The 15974-nt window shown below is 35.3% G+C and overlaps 1 protein-coding gene across 7 annotated transcripts in view; it reads right to left on the minus strand.

Moving 5' to 3' along the window:
- Nucleotides 1-306: 306 nt before the first annotated feature.
- The window catches only part of DDHD1 (DDHD domain containing 1), a 96862-nt gene continuing 81194 nt past the window's right edge, over nt 307-15974 (minus strand). For 4 of the 7 annotated variants that reach the window (XM_078053706.1, XM_078053705.1, XM_078053710.1 and 1 more), the window contains 5 exons: nt 14455-14604; nt 12308-12560; nt 11105-11296; nt 8465-8548; nt 307-2961 (listed from right to left, as the gene is read on the minus strand). In XM_078053706.1, coding sequence (XP_077909832.1) covers nt 2780-2961; nt 8465-8548; nt 11105-11296; nt 12308-12560; nt 14455-14604 — 861 coding nt within the window. In that variant the 3' untranslated portion in view covers nt 307-2779. The remainder of the gene's footprint in view (nt 2962-8464; nt 8549-11104; nt 11297-12307; nt 12561-14454; nt 14605-15974) is intronic. The other 3 variants (XM_078053707.1, XM_078053712.1, XM_078053711.1) reach the window with 1 other exon arrangement.

Consider the following 15974-nt stretch of genomic DNA (forward strand, 5'->3'; position numbering starts at 1 on the left):
AAGAAGTAAAAGATAAGATTCTTATGGTTTGCTTCACATATAAAGGGGTAGTTCCAGTACATTTTGTAATTATATTCTATAATACAGTAACGATAGATTGTAACATAAGCATAATTACTGCTGAAAATAAAGTTATGAACTAACAAAAGGCTTTAGCAAAGGCTAATGTCAAAGTAAAAATAAGATAAGATTTAATCTGAAACATTCTCCTTATTCTAAGTTTTGATAATTCCTGGGACCCTAACTAGGTTCAAATTGAATGATCTGACCAATACTCAGAAGAATCATCATAGCATGTACACAAAATAGAGAATAAAATTTTAATGGTATCAAAAACAGAACTTTTTGGCCAATTTAGTACTTGCTGGAATAAAGTTGCAAAATGTTACTCAGTAACGGACTTAGCTTCTAAATCAAGCCAGAATTACACATACTCTGTATATTACTTGAGTATATACAAGTACATTCCATGATAACATGCAGAGACATGGAAACAAGAAGAGTACTATCAAATCAAGATCACCATCTCTATTGATGAAATAATGAAATCAAAATACCTGTTCAGTAATCCAGAATATCTCATTTTGCCAAGGGGGGTTTTAAGTGTTGCTCTTTTCAAGAATTCAAATAAACTCCATATGGTTAAGTTTGTTTCCTCAACATGAAAAATGAGAAGCAGATAATATAGCTATAGCTATAGCTTTTTTTTTTTTAACTCAATAGCAAATTAAAAGGTTTGATAGACTCTGCTCTTCTCAGGTAAAAAGGGCTCTTCACATTCTAGTGGTTAAGAATGAATCCCTTAAAGCTCCTAGACATTTGAGTGTCACACCATCTATAGCAATATATGCTCAAGTACCTTCAATGATACAGTCATATGAGACAGGAGTTTTAATTTTCCTGAGAACTAAATTAGACTTATGAAATAAACTAGGGTATGAAAATGACCTGAGTTCACAGGAATCTCTAAATTCGAAAGAGATTGCTTCAGCTTTGCTAAGATTTCATCAAAAGCCTTTTATAGCACGCATTTCTCGGGGAGTCACATATTTGGTCATGGAGCCTTGGGATCTTTTTAAGCACTAAGAAGAAGTGCTTTCTGTTGTGCAAATTCAATGAAAGGCCAGAATAGACAAGAAGACTGACAGTGCTGTAGGAAAACCTACAGGCGAGCCTATCGATTCCACTACTTTGTAAAGAAAGGAGTAGGTGAGATGTGCAACTGATCCAACTGGGCAGCTAAGAAAACCCTTGTAAGATAAGCGAAGAAAGCACCTGAGGTGGAACCTAGTAGAAGCCACTCGAAAGTGAGGGTTGGTTGGGGTAGAGATGATCTCCTCTAAGTAACTCTCCTCTGTATGTGAGAACCCCAGAACATATTCGAAAAGTAGGGTAAAATATTGGCTTCACAGTCTCTTCTCCAAATTACGCATTGCAACTTCTGTGATTATTATTGTTTGCAAATTAAGAGGTCACATGTGAATTACTAGTCACTACAGCATATAAAAGAATATAGTCTAGCCTCAATCTGAGCTCTTCTGTTTGCTCTGTAATCTAATTCAAGGCACTTTAAAATGTTTTGGTGCCTTAGTGTATTAACACGTAACATGAGAAAAACACTCATTTACTTACCTCAAGGAGCCACCACATAGATGACTGAGTCTTAAAGCACTTTGGGCTCTTCAGATGAAAAGCACTGTGGAGACAATCACAGCGGAGGAAAACTCTCCCAGTGCCTTAGAATCCTGATCTATGTGCCTTGTGTCTCAACCAGGTTTTCTTAAATACTTCACAAGTAAAATGTGTTAGTGGCACTCCATCCCTTTACATATGTTAATTGTTTGGCACACCGATGTTTATATATTTAAAATAGTCGTAGTACTCACTACTCCAAAGTTGTTTACTAGTTGTCCAATAAAGTTAATGAAATGTAGCCACGATGGAGTACTTTGTGTCAAATTTAGAAAACTTTAGCTTTCTCTGAGGTACATGTGACATAATAAAAAGTTCATTTTTTTCAAAATAACTAGTGTTAATTATGTGAAACCACAAGTTTTTAATGAAAAAAATACTGAAAGTATGCCACAGTGTCTATATATTCCTCTGAAGAGTATAAAGATGGAGTTTTGAGGAAAAAAGGGTCTTAATGCTATAGAAAACAAAGGTGGTTCTGAAATTGTTCAAAGGAAACATTTTAAAAATGTCATGTTTCATATATTGAAATAAAGCCGTTAGAGGTAATAAATTATAAATACAGTAGTTCAAACATTGTTTCTTTTTTAGCATTAATTTTTCTAAGCAAGTTAAATTCAAAACACTTGAAATCTGTCATCCTCTTGTTTCAAAGAACTATGGAAATAGAAGCTTTCGTAGGAATCTACAACAGTGATACCACCAGTGATCTTTACATAGACTACACTGGACCTTGGCCATTTTAGATTTACAACATATTTTGGTTAATACATTAGATTCAACTTATTAATATGCCTTTATATTTGGAGAAATTAGATTGTGATTTATAACCCAAACTCAATTCCAGGTCGTGCTTGATTTTCTGCAGGGGGTTCTGTCAGACTCATAATTAAAATGATGAAAACTGTAAATAATTTCTTTCAGACTGAAAAAATATTTTTGTTTTTTTAAATAAAGTGCTTTTAAATTTAAATGTTTCTTGCCCTAAACAAAACTGAAACACACTTAAACCTGAAATCTCCATATCTTGACACACATATTTTAACAGAAAGAAATCAGTTTTGGGCCATTAATGTCCTTCAAGAGTTCAGATTGGATCTAAATTGGGTTTTGCATTATTGTCGTGCTCATGTTTGTACATGAAGGTTAAAAGAAAGAGGGCAACATCCAAGGAAGACCAATAGGCAGTATGCGACGTAACAGCTGACCAGTAGCGGCTTTCCACAAGTCCTTCTCTGAGTTCAAAATCAATTCTGTGATCCAATTCCACTAAAAAGAAAAGAAAGTCACACAAAGGAGTAAGTATTACAATATGTTCTATATAGACTTCACCTAGAGTTGAGAATAAAAATTTAGCTAACAGAAGTGATTTTCCTAAGTATCTTTTTTTCCTTTAGTGACTTTCTACTCTAAGCTTTTGGGGGAAAACCACAAAACAATAACAACAACAAAAAACAAAAAACCCCCCAAAACACAACACCCAAAACAGCCTCAATAGCTCGGAATTCTCTTTGGTGCAGTCCTTTCTTTTGTATGCTCAGGTCAATATGGAACAGTAAAGGAATAAAACAAAAAAATTCACTTGGTATCACAGAGTATATCTGGAGTAAAGAAAATGGGCTCAAATCTTAGCTTTCCCATTTAATTTTTGTTCCTAATCTAAAATAAGGAAAACAGCCCTCCTGCAAAATTGTTCGCCAGGCTCATATGCAATAATGTCTGTGGGGGTACACAGGTCACTCAAAGGCTCCTTCCCTGGGGAGGGCCTATCCATCACCTCGCTCGGTGGTGACTTTTTGCAGTCCTAGACTCCCCATGTGGCTGCCGTCACACAGCTTGGTCCCCATGCAATCAGCAGGGCCTCACATGCGCCTGGGACATACAAGTGCTCACTAAATGTATGATCGATCGATAAAGAATCCACTGGGTGGACAGTTAAACCGGGAGGAACAGTGGTGATCCTTGGGAGGAAGGACTTCATTTATAACAATGCTGTCCTCTAACAAATCAGTGAATTCAATCAAGTCTTTTTCTAAAGCCCACAGAAAGCCCTTGCAATACCTGTTAGAGAAAAATCGAGGCTGTAAGAGAATTACCAAGGAATAAGTTCTCAGAGATAAAACACTTAGAAAAACAATACTTCGATCTTTAGGAACTCCTTTAAAACAGTCATTGAGCTATATAATATTTTGAAGGAACTCTCTTAAAAACAAAAAAACACTCAGATCTTTGTTCAGAGTGCCAGAAGATGTGGAAAGTAAAAGGTGGCAAGTATCAAGGGGCTCCAACAAAAGTTGGGTTTTGCTTTCCACTGAATTTGATAATTGCAGAGGAAATCGTATTCACTCTAGAGAATGCTTTCATATAAATGTTCAGCTAATGCTTATTTTAAATAGGTACTTTGTGACAAGATCCACTGGTGATTTAAAAATGCATATAGTTGTTACTTTTCTATTCAACTATGCTTTTCTGACAAGGAAAGTCCATGGACCTATCTATACATTTTCAGATGGTTACCCTTAAGCAGCATAAATACCAATTAGGTTATAAAACACTTGTAAAATATACTGACATAGGCCTTTTATCATTTTTTTAAACTGCTATTTTTCTCATTTAAATTACAATAAGCTAATCCACAATACATCAGAAATAGCTGAAATCCAGATGTGGAACTGTGGGGTAGTAACGTCTGAATCTTTTGTCTTTTGAATTCCACGGGACATTTGAGTTTGATTTGTAGGCACGTTCTGGCACAACAGGTAGATGAAAAAAGAGGAAACTGGAATTCTCAAGCATGATGAAGAGAAGTCAAACTGGAGTTAGTTATAAAGAAAAGAGGAGAAATAAGAGGAAAAACAGAAGAGATGAGAAAAATACACATTAATATCGGCGAAGACCACCAAGTTATAATTTCTACTTTAAAATGCTACTGTAGAATGTCTTCCTAGTCTAACAGTCTTAAGTCGAATTGTTGTTTTAGAGTCAAAGAAAGGGAAATTTTTTTCTGTTATAGCAAGTATTATTTGGCTTTGATTTTGTGTTCCTGACATTTATTTATTTTATTTTTTATTGTTATGCTAATCCCCATACATTACATCATTAGTTTTAGATGTAGTGCTCCATGATTCATTGTTTGTGCATAACACCCAGTGCTCCATGCAGAACGTGCCCTCTTTAATACCCATCACCAGGCTAACCCATCCTCCCAACCCCCTCCCCTCTAGAACCCTCAGTTTGTTTCTCAGAGTCCGTCGTCTCTCATGGTTCCCTGACATTTATTCTTAAATGCTGTTACTGTCGTGAAACACTGCCTTTCATATACTAGACACTCAAATGCTGAATTTAATTATCATCCTATTATAGCCTTTGTCATGCTCACCTACAGGGACTTCCTATCCCCTGCTATTTATCTGTAGGCTGTCCTCATCAAAAGGGGACTAATGTAAGGTAGCCAGCCTGACCCGATCAATCAGTTTTAGTCTCTCATTTTCCTTAAAAGGTTTACAATAGGCCGTCTGGCTGCTAGTGCAGCTGACCTCACATGTGTTGGTTCTGCTGGTGGAGAGATGGAATTAGGTGGGCCCAGGTCTCATCCATTCTCTCCCTTTTATGTAGATCACAGAATTTCCAGGGGAGCAAGGGTCTAGATGGCAGTACCGTTCTTTATGTGCTGTGAGATGTGCTCTTGGCCAAAGTAGGCCCAAATCTATATGGAACTGCCTTGGACCTACTTTCTCATGATTAACATATCAAAAATGGGTGGCACAACACAGCTGGTAGTTTTTTCCTAGTTTCTCTCACCGAGTTAGGTCAAAGAGAAAGGAGAACGTAATATCATCACTTTGTCTTTTCTTCTCTTTTGAGTGCCTGAGGGCTAGAATTCCTTGATCCACAAAGAAAAGACTGCGATCCTGAACGACTGAAGAGAAGTAAAACTGAGAAAAAGACTGTTAGATTTTAACAATCATTAGCAGTTTGCTTATACTGCTTTAAAACATGGATTCTTTGCTTTTCTGGGGAGTCTCGCATATAGGCCTCTTTCCCCAAAGTGAAGGTCTGCAATTTATGAAGTATGGAGGTAAAGTGTCATCAGTACTGTGCTTTCATCAGAGAACTCTCTGTACAAGGCTTGTCCACATGGATATGGTATTAAACAATATGTGTGAACAGAAAGTGAGCATCTTAGTATTAAAATGTGTACTAATTAGACAGGTTTCTACTGTTTTAATGGAAACATCTTAACTTTCCTGGAGAGAAATTTTCAAAAACTTAATCTTAACAGTTATCTTGGGGGCACCCGGGTGACTTAGTTAAGTGTCCAATTCTTGGTTTTGGCTCAGGTCATGATTTCAGGGTCATGAGATAGAGCCCTGAGTCGGGCTCTGCGCTCAGTGGGGAATCTGTTTGGGATTCTCAGTCTTCCTCTCCCCTCCCCCTCCTCTCACTCTAACAAATAAATAAATCTTAAAAAAAAAAAAGTTATTTTAAGTAATAATTATGGTCATAATTGCATGATTTTTGGCTACAGGCAGACACCAAGAAAAATACTAGTAAAGGAAATTGTGTTTTCAAATGACTGGCAAAAGATTCTTTCATAATAAAAAAGATTATGCTGAGTTCTTGTTGGTAAATTACGTCTTCTTATTTTTGTGCTGCCTCAGTTCAGCTATACATTCATGTGGTTAGGTGTCTCACATTCAAGGAATATCTGTATTTTGTGAATTGTTATAATTTCAAATATATTTAAGAATACTCTCCAGCTGTCCTTTATTTGAAAAAACAAAAACTCTGGGGTGCCTGGGTGGCTCAGTCATTAGGCATCTGCCTTGGGCTCGGGTCATGATCTCAGGGTACTGGGATGGAGCCCCGCATCGGGCTCCTTGTTCGGTGGGGAGTCTGCTTCTCCTCCGTCATACCCCCACCTTCATTCACTCTCGCTCTCTCAAATAAATAAAATCTTAAAAAAAAAAAGGAAAAAACAAAAACTCTAAAATGAGTTTTGTAATCAGTTTTCATATCTGCCAAAATAATTTCCCAATATTAATCTATCCTGAAAGATACTCAAAATACCTCATGTTTGAGAACAGATGGGCTTTATGGGTAAATGTAGGCTCTATGGGTAAATCTTGAATACAAAAAACTCCAGGAGATGGGCAGATTTGTTGGACCCTCTACAATCTGGTTTAAGAAACTTTTCCAATCCTATTTAGAATGATTCCCTTCCATTTAACTAACTTCTGGTTCTCTACATACCCTGTGCTTTGCTTATGCTGTTTTTTCTCCTGAAACATCTTTTTATCTCTGCATGTCCAAATCCTACTTCCACAGAGCCTTTTATGATTTTCCTACCTGAAAGCATTTTCTCATTCCCTAGAACTGACAGAGTCCTTTACCTGTACCTTTGTTATGTGACTCATCATATTCTACCATATACCATAATTATTCATGTAGTTATTCACCTCCCTACTAGAATATATATATATTCTCTAGAAAATATTTAATTTCAACACCAGCATTTACATCTTTGTGGGCAGTACTGAAGTCTGTTTCATATTGGTATCTTTTCTAGTGACAAGTTTGGTACCTTGACCCATGGTAAACCTTTAACAAGTAATTGCTAAATGAAAAAAAGCAGGGGAAGAGAAATAGAAGCCATACACATATTACCATTTGAGTCAGTTTGGTGTAGTTATGATTAGTGGTCTAGTTGCCTAGATAGTTGGGATGGTTTTAAGATGGTAGATATAAGGGCTACTTGAATGCATGATAAATGAGTGGATTAATTTTCCTTCATCCAATTAAATATGCAAAATGCACAAATCAAATAATTTCTTCATGGATTTGACTATTTACATGAGCGGGGCCAGAGAGAGCACTTATATAAGATCATTCCTTGGGGGGAAATTCATGAAGTTACAGCAACACAAACTGTTGCTAGGGAGCAAAAAAACCCGAATCAGTTTGTTATATTAAAATATTGTTTTGGAATTTTTATCGAGTTTTTTTTTTCTTTTAAAATAGAAAAAAAAGTATGGGATATTAACAGTTAAGCAGAGAAGCTGTAAAATTAGATGCAGTTAAAAATCCAAGGAAAAACTTGTAACATATTTTTTGTTAAAGACAAATCCAATATTAAAAAAAAAAAAGAAAAAGGAAAAAGAGAGGAGCTGTGGAAAAAGGAATGGAAGTTAATGATAAAGTGATTTTAAACTAAGATAAATCCTTAGTGATACATTTAGAATCTGCTGAAAATTAAAAGACTGAAAATATCTCTTACATCCCAAACCACTAATTTTTAAAAGCAACCCTACCCCTCTTAAAGAAGGTTAAATATTTGTGCATACCTACAGCCCTAAGGAGTAATGTTACTGACACCTGAAATAACTGGGAATGATTGCATATCTTATATTATGAAACCTTTTTATATCTAAATGTCTTACATGAAAAGAACAGTGAACCTCTCTGAAGCCTTTAGGACAATAAAGAAGGAAAACAGACTAATGCTTTTCTTCCCTCTCTATAAGGTTCCTTCTTTGTAGGAACGTACAGGAGTATCATTTTAGCACATCGAGTGGCTAATCAATACTTGAGTTTCAGGACCACTACTACTTAAGATTAGAAAATACAGGAAGAAAATATATATAAAATAGTCTATAATGGTGACATTCAAGCTGATCTCACAGAAGAATTGATGCAATTTTTCAGTGAGCAGAAGACCTCTAAGTAGATCATTTTCATAGTATTCTGGCGCTATTCCTGACATATACCATACCGAGGGTATTATCTTTATTCTGCATTACATTTTCCGGAAAAAGAAGTTGTGGGAGATTAAAGAACGATTCCTGAAGTCTGAAATCTGTGAAAAAAAAAACACAAGATGCTGTAAAGTGTTGGCTGAAAATACAAGATGCTGTAAAGTGTTGGCTGATGGTTACAAAGGGTCTTCAATGATGTAGTGGCCAAAAGTTAGAATACTACTCCCAAATATGCTGATTAAACCTAGCATACATAAAGAAGTACACACTTTGGTTTTTATGAAGAGCTCTTTCATGGAAAATGTAAGCATAATTAACTTTGAAATACAATGTCATAATCTGTTGACACCCAGATACCTCCAAAATTTATAGCTCATATAAATTCTAATGTAGAGGCAAAACATGCTAAAAGAAACAGACATTTTTTTTTTTTTTTATAATATGTTACAAACACAGAGGAGCACAAGAAATGGAACCATAAAACCACTGTATATAAGCCTGGACTTTGCGAAAGAAATGAAGAATAGCTATCTCAGATGCTTCAACTTGATGACAATAAAGTGGTTTCAACGGACAACACACACATACTCTTCAAAGAGAGAAACCCAGATTGATTCATGAATTCAAAGTCTGTGTCCATCTTACCTTCAAAAAGCAAGAGAATCCGAAGCTTCAGAATAAAGGTTATCAAGAAGAACTGAGGCAATCAGTGTGAGCAGAAAGAAGGAAGGAAGCCAGAATCACCTAGTCACAATGACCAAATTCCAGAAAGAAGATTTAAGGAAGAAAGGCTTTATGATTTGCAAGATACAGCAAGTATGACATAAGGAATGTCTAAATCAGGATTACATAGAAAAGTGTATTATTGAAGCAAGTCTGAGAATTAGTAAGGCAAATCTTGGGAATTTGGTTTAAAACGTGGAATTCTATAGTAGTTTAATTTTAATAGCTACATCGATGTCTAGAGATAAATATATGTTAACCAAGAGTTACGATTAGCTCATATTTAGTGGAGTCTATAGTCGACAAGGTATTTACCATTAGGACCAACAAAGAATTTATATGCAAGAATGACAGAAAGTGTATTGTTAAGCTATCAAAATATAATGATGCAATATAGCTAAGCACCTCTATAACTGCTGTCCTGAAAGAAGAGAGAGGTTTCTCTATTACCATTTTGAAATTACTATGTTAAATAGTAAAAAGACCTAAAAAACAGCTTTCTTCCCTCAGATACTATAGATTCTCTCTTTATGTCTTCATTACTCTTTCTCGGGGGCATTAACATTACAAGGAATTGTGACTTTTTACCTGCCATATTACAAAGTTCTTTGAAAGTATTTTTCCTCGGAAGTTTAGAGTTTTGACCTCAACATGTCACAATAGAATTTTGTATTTTTACAGTCACATTTCTGGTATTAAATAGAAGTAAAAGCTTAAGTCAGCAATAGTATAGGAACTTATGTAAGAAACTAAAAAATGAATTTTGTACAAATATCAAAGTCTAAAATGAATTGTCTAGGCAGTGTTCAAAAGGCTTACAATTATAAAATTTTCAGTACTCAGAGTCTGACATAAATAGGATTAAGTTAAAAAAATGTTACTGGCCCAAATAGGAATGTCCAAGTCAGGAATGTCCAGGATAATTCCTTCTGGAGTGGGCCTGACTGTGGAGAAAGATCCAGCCTCTAGGACTGCCACATCTGAGTTTCCTTTTTAAGTATGTTTTATGGATGGCAATGGATGCTGGTCATTTTAAAATTTAGAGTAGCAGACACAGCAAGAAAATAAGGCTACAAGTATCTGAAATAAAATCTGCTTAAACATTTATTGACAAAAGGAAGGAAAGCTTTCTGCTGGCTATAGTTACAAAAAGCAGCTAGTTTGAGAATCCACATTTCCTTACGTAAATCAATAGAAAAATAGGACTTACTAGTCTTATTTTAATGGACACTTAAAAATAAGGTTCAAATTTAGACCCTTGGAATTAGATATATATAATAAATGTGTAAGAGTTTCACAACTATTCAAGATCTTAAACCTTAGAAATCTACTGGAAAAAATTAAATAAAGCTCCATGGTAATGCTAAGTCCAGCATAACTATCCATTCATTCACTCACTTCTTGAGTATCTACTTTTGCTAGGTAGCTGGGATAGGATTGAAAACCATACAGCAGATCCAATACAATAATATAAGCCTGAAAGTCTTATAATTTGGTTGGATGAAGGGAACTGTGGAATTAGCAGCAGGATGGTTTTGGCATAGTGGCTTTTAAAAAGTATCAAGAATATACACAGTATAGGTTTGAAGCAGTTAAATTAATTTTAATAAGGCCATATTATAAAAACTCTACTTCATAAAAATCAGGGGGTGCTCACCCCAAAGAGATTTGTTTTATACTTGATGTTTAAGACACCTTGCCACCAGGCCCTGATTATTAATAATTCTTAACTATTAAGTCACCAATGCAGAGAGTAATACTGCATTTACCTGGGAATTGCACTTAAAAATATAATCAAAGGAAAGCATTTTTTCTTTAAAAGCTAACTATGCTTTAGATTTAGAGTTGACTGCTCCTGTCTGTATCTTCATCCTCTGTGCCTCAAGTTGTAAGAGATAGCGTATAAACGTAAGGAAAGAAGAGTATGAACTAACATGCAGAATCCAGAAAGCCAGAACTGCTGTGTGGAAGGGTCTGTGTTGCAACAGTGGTCGTGGGAAGCGAGGCAACTGGCTTCTTCTCGTCTTCTATTGAGTCTTTTGATGCCTCAGACGACTGTGATGTAGATGAACGTCCAAATCTTGAAAACAACATTCCTCCAAGGCCCTTTCCAATGCTAGCGGCCCCTGTATTTCACACAACAGGGCAGTCAGTCTGTTGAATCACACCACATACCAAGCTACAGAGCACTATCCACAGTTACAGCCAACTGGCAGAGGAACCAAGCCCTAGTCATATTTTTCCAGGGTGGGAACATAGGAAAACTGCAATTTATATTGTAGGTTTCTAAGTAAAAATGGTGTTGAATAGAATGAGAGTTGTACAAACTGTAGGAATATAGCTTACAAAAAAAAAGAATAAAGATTCTATTTTATTCAAGTGATCATTGTTTATTCAAGTGTTTGGTAAGATTAAAAACTTTAACAGAACCATGTCATTGACATGGGTATGTATTTATTATTGATATGCTTTACTACTAAAATTAGGTGAATATTTTATAAAAAGCTATCATAAACAATCTGTATGACAAAGGGAAATATCAATGAAAAGCCTATTTATAGTGCCATCTTGTGGCATTTTATGTTAAGACAACCCGTAACCAAGAGCAATGGACTAATTCAAGTGGCACGTAATTGAGCTCCAGGGCTACACCAAACACTGTGGCTGGTGTTGGCAATCATTTAAAGAGAAATTAAATATCCTTGTTGCCCCCAGGATGGACACGGTTTGAAAGACTGTTAAGACACAAATCGGGGAACTCATTGGCGGGGGCACCCTTAGAACTCAAGTATTCCCTCATTTTACAGATGAGGAAGCAGACCATTAAAAATGATGTGACTTACCCAAGATCTCACAGTAGGTGGCAAGGCCAAGATTAAACTGAGGGTCTTGATTCCCAGACCTTCCCCTGAATATCCAGCTATCTCATAGTCTAAAACTACAAGATCCGATCTAATTAGAGAACGTTTAGGGCTTTTGGCTCTCAATATGAACAGTGAGAGGGTAGTTAATCCTAAACACAGGGATTAAGTGTTGGATGTTTTGTAATACATAGAGTATTTTCAAGTACCCCAAATTTAATGCCTATCTAAAAAAGTGCTTATATTTACTGATAAGAAATACTTAAGAGAAATTACCTAATATACTTGCTTTGCCTATATTTGTTATAGATTCCCCATAGTGTCGGCGGGACAAGACTGGTGAGGTCACAGGGCTTGGTATTGTTGAAATGCCTTCATTCTCTGAAATTGAGGTAGGTTCTTTTGCTGGATGGAGAAAGCTTGGCTTCATGTACTCATAAGGTAGAGGATTGGAAGTATTATACCAGTGGATCTGGACAGGTGAAATGTTGCTGTAGTGTTTCAGTATTAACGGTTCTAATCTATAAGCCTTGATTAAAAAAAATTCAAAGAAACACAACATTAAGGCACAATGGTTGGATTTTACTAAACTGTTTATTCTTATTCTATTACCTGCTCAGCAGACCTTAGGGAATTTAAAAAAACTAGGTATTTCTAACATGCATTCCTATTTGTTTACTGTTAATAATATGTAATTGGTCTAATTATATATCCTTAATGATGAGATTAAGAAACCAATTAGCGTTGGTCTAAGCTAACAGTGCCCGTTAATTTGTTTTTCAGAGAAACATTTTTATTGTATTCTGATATCATCTAACAATTAGATTTATGTTAGTCTCAACAACAAAGCTGAAGCAGTAAACATAAACTAGAACATGATAAATAAGATCAATCTGTAATATTTTAGGAGCTCTCAGTAAGCTCTATTTTCAAATAGATTAACATAGTAACAGCACAAATTACATGCTGATACAAGACCATTTGTCTAACGTGAAGAAGGGATGATATAGCAGAAAAGGTAATGAATGGATTTGGCCAATTAGAATTAGAATTCCCCAAGTTCATATTCCGGCCTCTGTTGCTTATTAAGTATATGACACCTACTGAGTTGCAAGGTCTCAGAGACACTGTTTCCCGAGCTATAGGAAGGAGATTAATGCTTCCTACCTCACAAGGATGTTGAGGAACAGATAACGTTTGTAAATACTGCCTAGCACAGTTCTGACATAAACTTTATTAAAAAAAACTTCACTTAAAAAAGTCACAGGAAAACTATAAAATGAATAATAAAAATAACTTAAAATAATACAATGACTTTGGAGCCCCCCTTTATAATATAACAAAGTTAAGATTATACCCAGAATAGGGTATACAATGAATAGAGTTCCCCTATGAACTCTCACTTTCAAGTTATAAGGCAATGAGTAAAATGAATGTATATTAATGAAATACTTAATGTCTAGCTGGGTGTTTTCACATATATTTTACTTAATACCAACAACCTTATGAGGTAAAATATTATCATCTGCAACATACAGATAACAAACAGTCTCAGGAGAGACTTGGCCAAGATTGTGCCATCTGTATTTGAATCTAATACTAGTTTCCAACTCAGTGAAATTTATTTCTTAAATATAGCATTTTTGATTCTTTAACATATAGGAAATTTTCTAAAATTCTTGTATTTAATCAATGTTATATTTACTTGGTACTAGCTAAAGATCTTTTAAAAGACAAAGCTATTTTTCTGAGAATGAATGCTATTTAAAATGGTTTGTTTTAAATTTAGTTATACCTAACCTTGTCCCCAAAAAGGATTTAAGGAAGCATTTTTCTCATCTAAAATCTTACTTGGTATTACATGGTCTACCTGGATGCAAGATCACTGGAGTATTTACATTAAAAAATTATTAACAGTACAAACATAAGAGAGAATATAAAAACCTCAAATTTTATAATCCCACCAGGCTAAAATAAATTCATCCATTTTTTCATGTTTAACACATAATATTAAAATATTTTCATTTCTAAGGGGACCTACCAGACACATTTCAATACTGTAGCATGCTTTCGAGAAAGAAGAGTTTAAAGTGGGATTTTAAAATTTATGGTTCCTGGGTTATTGGTATCACAATTGGTAATGGTTTAACGTTAAGAAGACTCCTGTTCCAGGTATTAATTGTCCAGAGATAATATTTTTCATTATGCTATTACACTATAACATAAACAGATCATCTCTAAGGTATTTTCTGAGCCCTATAAATTAACCAAAACACAAATGTCTTAAAAACAGGAATCTATGAAAATATAATCAGATAAATGAACTAATTTCTCATTAGTTCAGGTGTACCTTGCAATATTTCTTATAGAGTCTTTAGGAACGATTTAGTATTGAGGGAAAAACATCTATAACTGCAACTCACCACTGGATCTGTTGGATGAAAAATATTTAGTAACCGGTTACAAATTTCTCTGGGCAAAATATGGTCTTGACTTCCAGTGTTTCCTGGGCGGATGCCACGCAATGCCAAGAAAACTGCTAGTGGGGATCCCATGCAGAAGAAATTCTCAACCTAAAATGATAAAGTTATCCTAAATTTTAAAACCAATGAAATGTTTTTCAGCAGAATTTGGGCACAATATAATACATGGTAAAAATGCGAATAAAATTATCTTCAAAGTCTTTTTTCATGAGCTTTGTTTAGATGGTATCCGCATTACTTGTTAATTATATGCCAACCATTATTCTAAAAATCTATTTTCAGAAGCAACGTCTTTTTCCTTAAATCTAATAGAAAACAAAGAATGAGAAGAATGAGGAAGACCGCCTTAGTTTCATTAAGCTACTATTTTGTGTTAAGTAATATTTTAGGTGCTGTGAAGTCTATAAAGACCAATAAGGCAGAACTTCTGCACTCAAAGAGCTTACAATCCTGTGGGGGAGGCAGAATAAAATAAATGAATAGAGAGAAAGACTGCTATAAGAGAGTAAAGAAAAGGGGCGCCTGGGTGGCTCAGTTGGTTAAGCATCTGCCTTCGGCTCAGGTCATGATCCCAGGGTCCTGGGTTCGAGCCCCGCATCGGGCTCCTTGCTCTGTGGGGAGCCTGCTTCTCCCTCTGCCTGCCGCTCCCCCTGCTTGTGCTTTCTCAAATAAATAAATGAATAAATAAATCTAAAAAAAATAATAAGAGAGTAAAGAAAGGAATAATTCCAACTCTGAGGGTGTTTACACAGGAAGAAGCATTTTTTTCCCACATTGTGTGAAGTTTTTTTTTTACTCCAGTACAATTAACAATGTTTATTAGTTTCAGGTGTACAATATAGTGATTCAACAACTCTATATATTACTCAGAACTCAACACAGTAAGTGTATTCTTAATCCCCTATACCTAGTTCACCCATCACCACCCCCCCACACCTCTCCTTGGCAACTACCATTTAGTTCTCCGTATTTAAGGGTCTATTTGTTTGTCTTTTTGTTTGTCAATGTGTTTCTTAAATTCCACAAATGAGTGAAATCATAAAGGTATTTGTCTTTCTCTGACTTATTTCACATAGCAGTATACCCACTAGATCCATCCATATTTTGTAAAAGGCAAGATTTCATTCTTTTTTAAATGGCTAATATTCCATGGCATATATATATATATATATATATATATCACATCTTCTTCATCCATTCATCTATTGAGGGACATTTATGTTTCTTCCATAATTTGGTTATTATAAATAATGCTGCAGTAAACACAGGGGTGCATCTATCTTTTCAAATTAGTGTTTCCGTACTCTTTGGGTTAGTACCCAGTAGTGGAATTACTGGATCGTATGGTATCCCATTTTTAATGTTTTGAGGACCCTCCATACTGTCTTCCACAGTGGCTGCACCAGTCTGCATTCCTACCAACAGTCCACGAGGGTTCCTTTTTCTCCATGTCCTCATCC

This window comes from Halichoerus grypus, chromosome 8 (assembly GCF_964656455.1).
Source record: "Halichoerus grypus chromosome 8, mHalGry1.hap1.1, whole genome shotgun sequence".
Lineage (NCBI taxonomy): Eukaryota > Metazoa > Chordata > Mammalia > Carnivora > Phocidae > Halichoerus > Halichoerus grypus.